At 37.4% G+C, this 6,369-nt stretch overlaps 1 protein-coding gene and 1 non-coding gene across 2 annotated transcripts; one reads left to right on the forward strand and one right to left on the reverse strand.

The window, feature by feature from the left end:
• Positions 1-1,522: 1,522 nt before the first annotated feature.
• Positions 1,523-1,630, reverse strand: LOC122317632. The gene has a single exon (XR_006244557.1). It is a non-coding gene; the product is annotated as a small nucleolar RNA R71 (small nucleolar RNA).
• Positions 1,631-2,165: 535 nt separating this feature from the next.
• On the forward strand, positions 2,166-5,848 carry LOC122315389 (the record flags this gene model as incomplete). The annotated part of the gene is made up of 3 exons (XM_043131265.1): positions 2,166-2,592; positions 3,211-3,408; positions 5,229-5,848. Coding segments are annotated over exons 1-3 (1,167 nt in total), but the record flags the coding sequence as incomplete, so codon positions are not given.
• Between the last annotated feature and the right edge of the window lie 521 nt (positions 5,849-6,369).

Raw genomic sequence — 6,369 nt, forward strand, 5'->3', positions numbered from 1 at the left:
AGAGACGCAGGGGAGACGGTGGCCTTGCGGCGGTGGTTTCATTTTTTTTGCTTTACGTTGTAGTGTTTTTCAGTTGTTATTTCAGAGGACTCATTTTCAATTTTATTATTTTTTTTAGTTGCCCAATTTTCTTTCCTAAGTTCTTAGTTGAGTCGGCGTGGAGCTTGTGGTTTTATTTATTTATTTTTATTTCTTCTCAGTTTTTGTTATGGCTTTACTTAGACTAATCTTTGTTGTTAGAATTATCATGTGTAGCTAATTTTTGAAACTTGGGATGTGGAATGAAGCTTGATTTGTTTTGGATTCCAGTATAGTGCAATATTTTGTCAATAATGATGATTACTCTATATTACTAGTCGGATTTGAATTGAAAGTAGATTGTGGCTCTTGTTCTTGTTTTGTTGTTGACGTAAGGCACAACAAAAGCTTGAAAATTATCAAGGCTTCTCTCGATTGATTGTTAATGTATATTCGGCTAGTAAAGTAGAGAATCCCTTAGAAAAAAAATATTGCAAAGCTTGAGCATAACTTTTTATCTTCCGTTTATCAATGCCTTGACTGGATTGTTAATCGAGAAAATTATCTAGAATCCGAAATAAAGAAAGTCTCATACCCAACCCAAGTGTTTGCTAATTTGTTTTTCTTAAGAAACTCTTATTTTAACTTCGATTATCTTTTTTCATTGCATTTGAATTTTATTTTCATCACTCATACTTGATTCATTTGTTACTCACAAATCTCCTATACGCTTTGATAACCCATTGTCCCTGTGGAATACGATTCTGGACTTATCCTTAATACAACTTGACACTTCTACACTTGGAAGCACATTCGACCACGAGTCAAGTTTTTGGTGCCGTTGCCGGGGACAACTGGTGCTTATTAGAGCATTCCTCTACCGCTAAGAGGACGTTGTGGAGCTGTGAACCTTTTCAAAGCTTGGGTGACATCTAATTTTTTTTCCCTTCTCTCTGTTTATTTTTCATGGTCTTTGATTATCTGCTCTTGATTGTATGACTAGTTGGACTAGAGACCATACATCTCGACTGTTTAGGATTGAATCATTGACATCTTTTAGCTCTGCATCATCTTCTGTAGAATCATCATCAGACACTGATAGCATCATGGCTGAAAATGAGCATCATGATAGGGAAGTGGAGAATCCAAATAGGACTCTTAGAGAATATCTTCAGCCTGTTAGGACTAGCACACCTTCTTGCATCATTTTGCCTATTAATGCAAATGCTTTTAATTTCAAACCCGGGATGATTCCACTGCTACCATACTTTCATGGTATGGAATCTGAAAACCCTTATTTGCATATCAAAGAGTTTGAAGAAGTGTGTTCCACATTCATGGATAGAACATGCACTGATGAAGTCATAAGATTGAAACTGTTTCCATTTTCCTTAAAAGACAAGGCTAAGACATGGTTGAATTCTTTAAGACCAAGATCCATTGGGACTTGGCAAGAAATGCAAACTAAGTTTTTAAAGAATTTTTTTCCCATGCATAGAACCAATGCCTTGAAAAGACAGATCATGAATTTTGCCCAAAAGGATGTGGAAACGTTTTATCATTGTTGGGAACGATTCAAAGACCTTTTAAATGCATGTCCTCATCATGGATATGAGAATTGGAGGCTCATTAGTTTTTTTTATGAGGGGTTGCAACCAAAAATGAGACAATTTATGGAGACCATGTGTAATGGAGCGTTTTTTAACAAAGAACCTGAAGAAGCTTTTGAATATTTTGATTATCTAGCTGAAAATGCACAATCATGGGATACATCTGATGTTCATAATAGGTCGGAAAGTTCAAGGACAATTTCAGGGGGTGGGAAATATAATCTGAGAGAAGTAGATGATTTGAATGCTAGGTTGGCTATGATTTCTAAGAAATTAGAAACCATAGAAATGAAGAAAGTGAATGAAGTACAGGCTGTACCTCAAATTACCTTGAGCTGTAATATTTGTGAGGGCCAAGGGCATTCAACTAATGATTGCCCGACCATTCCTGCCTTCAAAGAAGTTCTCTTGGATCAATCTAATGTTGTTAATATGGTTGCTAAATCTTTTTCAGGTCCTTACTCCAACACTTACAATTCGGGATGGAGAAATCACCCTAATTTCAGTTGGAGGGGTGAACAAGCTGCTTTACCTGCACCCAACATAGCTGGTCCTTCACAAATTGTACCCTACACTACCCCAGGAGGTCCAGGACCATCTCAGTATGCCAACCACATGGTGCCAGCCCAGAAAAAGAATCTTGAAGACAATTTCCAGCAATTATCCAACAATTTCCAGCAGCTGTCTACCAATTTTCAGCAATTCATGCAAAGCCAAGCTGCTATCAATAGTCAAAATTCACAAGCCATTGCTGAGATTCGAGGGTCAGTCACAAGGTTGACTACAACCATGAGTGCTCAAGAGAAAGGGAAATTCCCTGCACAATCTCAGCCTAATCCCCAAGGCCAAAACCACCAATTTCAAAATGTGGCAGGAGATTCAAATGTCAAGCAAGTCAAGGCTATTACAACCTTGAGAAGTGGTAAGGTGATTGGCATTCCAGCTCAAGAGGTAGAAAAGAATGGTAACACTTCTAAACCTCCTTCTGAAAATGAGGCACATGATCCTTTGAAATCTGAAAGTGTCCCAAGCACTACACTTGCACCTTTTCCTCAAAGGTTAGCCCCTTTGCACAAAGATAAGCATCATGCGGGAATTCTTGAAATTTTTAAGCAAGTTAGGATTAATATACCATTGTTAGATGCTATTCAACAGATTCCTACCTATGCTAAATTTTTAAAGGATTTATGTACCGTAAAAAGAAAATTGAATGTGCAAAAGAAAGCTTTTCTTACTGAGCAGGTTAGTGCTATTATCCAAACCAACACTCCTCCCAAATACAAGGACCCAAGATCCCCTACCATAGCTTGCATGATAGGGAGCTCAAAAATAGGCCAAGCATTATTAGACTTAGGTTCAAGTGTGAACTTATTGCCTTATAATGTTTATGTTCAGCTTGGATTGGGTGAGTTGAAATCTACTTCTATCACATTGCAGTTGGCTGATAGGTCTATTAAGATTCCTAGGGGTGTTGTGGAAGATGTTTTGGTACAAGTAGACAAATTCTACTATCTAGTAGACTTTGTCATACTCGACATGCAATTGACTAATCATTTTACTTTCCAAGCACCTGTTATCTTAGGAAGACCCTTCTTGGCTACTTCTAATGCACTCATAAATTGTAGAAGTGGAGTTTTAAAGTTGAGTTTTGGAAATATGACCTTGGAGCTAAATATTTTTAATCTTTGCAGGCAACCGCAAGAAGTTGAAGAAGTTCATGAAGTGAATTTGCTGGAAAATTTCATTGATGAAAATTCTACACATTACTTTCAACTTATTGATTCTTTAGAAGAATTTGAAGAAGATTTGAAAATATTTGATAATGTTAATGACTCATCTTTTGTTTCCTCAATAGGTCAGCAAGTTACACCACCATGGAGGCCAAAATTTGAGCAACTTCCACCATTGACATCAACCCTCAAGCCTTCGGAGGAGCAATCCCCAACTTTGGACTTCAAACCTCTTCCATTGGAGTTGAAGTATGCTTTCTTAGGACCACAAAGCACCTTCCCTGTGGTAATTTCTTCTCACTTAACTAGTGAACAAGAAGATAAATTGGTAGAGGTCCTTAAGAAGCATAAAAAGTCTATTGGATGGACAATGGCTGATATAAAAGGTATAAGTCCCTTGGAGTGTACCCATAGGATTTATTTAGAAGATGATGCAAAGCCTTCGAGGGAAATGCAAAGAAGGTTGAATCCCACAATGAAGGAAGTGGTTAAAGGTGAGGTGTTGAAATTGCTTGATGTGGGTATCATTTACCCCATCTCGGATAGCAAGTGGGTAAGTCCCATTCATGTAGTTCCAAAAAAATCTGGGCTTACCATTGTTAAAAATGAACAAAATGAATCGATTCCTATGAGGATTCCTACTGGTTGGTGCATGTGTATAGATTATAGGAAGTTGAATGCCGCCACTAGGAAAGATCATTTTCCTTTGCCTTTTCTTGATCAAGTGTTAGAAAAAGTTGCTGGACATGCCTTTTATTGTTTCTTAGATGGATTCTCCGGTTACTATCAATTAGAAATAGCACCAGAGGATCAAGAAAAGACCACCTTTACTTGTCCTTTTGGTACTTTTGCTTTTAGGAGAATGCCTTTTGGTTTATGCAATGCACCAGCAACTTTTCAAAGATGCATGCTTAGCATCTTTAGTGACATGATTGAAAACACTCTAGAAGTGTTTATGGATGATTTTTCTGTATTTGGTGATTCATTTGAGAGATGTTTAACCAATTTACAAGCTGTTGTATCCAGGTGTGAAGAGAAGCAATTGCTACTAAATTGGGAGAAGTGCCATTTCATGGTACAACAGGGCATTGTTTTGGGACATATTGTTTCATCTAGAGGACTTGAAGTAGATAGAGCAAAAATAGAGTTGATTTCTAAACTTCCTATACCTAAGTCAATAAAAGACATTAGATCATTTCTTGGGCATGCGGGTTTTTATAGGAGATTTATCAAAGACTTTAGCTCTATTTCTAAGCCTCTATGTAAGCTATTGATGAATGATGTAAATTTGATTGGACACCCGAGTGTCAAGAAGCTTTTTGTCGGCTTAAAACTTTGCTAACCACTGCTCCTATTCTTCAACCTCCTGATTGGTCACTTTCTTTTGAAATCATGTGTGATGCAAGTGATTTTGCTGTAGGAGCTGTTCTTGGATAGCGTAGGAACAAACTTCCTTATGTCATTTACTATGCAAGTAAAACTTTGAATTTTGCTCAAAAAAATTATTCTACTACTGAAAAAGAACTACTTGCTGTGGTATTTGCTTTAGAGAAGTTTCGTGCATATATTCTTGGTTCTCCTATAGTCATCTTTACTGACCATGAAGCTCTCAAGTATTTATTGACAAAGAAAGATGCAAAACCAAGGTTGATTAGATGTATACTTTTACTCCAGGAGTTCAATATTATCATCAAGGACAAGAAAGGAGTAGAGAATGTGGTAGCCGACCATCTGTCTAGGCTCACAATTGCTGAAACTGAACAACCGACACCTGTTCTTGATTCTTTTCCTGATGAACATCTTATGTTAGTTGAAAATTTGCCTTGGTTTGCTGATATAGTAAATTTCTTGGTGACAGGACAAACACCACCTCATTGGAGTGCTCAAGATACACGGAAATTCATGCATGAGGTGAGATCGTTCTTCTATGATGATCCTTACCTTTTTAAGTATTGTTCAGATCAAATCATTAGGAAGTGTGTGCCCAATGATGAAATTTCTGGTGTCTTAAATTTTTTCCATACGGAAGCTTGTGGTGGGCATTTTTCAGCCCACAAAACAGTGGCCAAAATTCTTCAAAGCGGATTTTATTGGCCAACCATGTTCAAGGATGCTTTTAGTTTTTGTAAAACTTGTGAACCTTGTCAGAAATTAGGAGGAATCACTAGGAGAAATATGATGCCTATGCAAGCCATACTAGTGATTGAAATTTTTGATTGTTGGGGGATAGATTTTATGGGACCATTTCCTTCTTCTTATGGCTATTTATACATTTTGCTTGCTGTTGACTATGTTTCTAAGTGGGTTGAGGCAGTCCCTTGCAAATCTAATGATCATCAAGTTGTTTTAAAATTTTTTAAAGAAAACATTTTTGCAAGGTTTGGCATGCCAAAAGCCATAATCAGTGATAATGGCACCCACTTTTGTAACAAGCATTTCTCGGCCTTAATGAAGAAGTATGGTATCCATCATAAAATCTCTACTCCCTATCATCCTCAAACCAATGGACAAGCTGAACTAGCAAATAGGGAGATTAAAAACATTCTTGAAAAAACAGTTAACCCAAACAGGAAGGATTGGTCTTTGAGATTGTCTGATGCCTTGTGGGCTTATAGAACAGCCTTTAAAACCATTTTGGGCATGTCTCCATATAGACTAGTGTATGGTAAGGCTTGCCATTTGCCTGTAGAGTTGGAACATAGAGCGTATTGGGCCATTAAGCAATGCAATTTTAACATTGATAAAGCTGGTTGTGTGAGAAAATTGCAGTTGTCTGAGTTGGATGAGTTGAGGAAGGATGCCTACAACAACTCTAAGTTGTCCAAAGAAAGAATGAAGAACTTCCATGACAAACACATCCAACGTAAGACTTTTGAGCCTAATCAAAAAGTGTTATTGTACAACTCTCGGTTACACTTGTTCCCTGGTAAGTTAAGGTCTCGATGGAGTGGGCCTTATGTGGTACAAACTGTTTTTCCTCATGGTGCTATAGAGATAATGAATCCTCTCAA

Source organism: Carya illinoinensis, chromosome 7, assembly GCF_018687715.1.
Source record: "Carya illinoinensis cultivar Pawnee chromosome 7, C.illinoinensisPawnee_v1, whole genome shotgun sequence".
NCBI classification, from domain to species: Eukaryota; Viridiplantae; Streptophyta; class Magnoliopsida; order Fagales; family Juglandaceae; genus Carya; species Carya illinoinensis.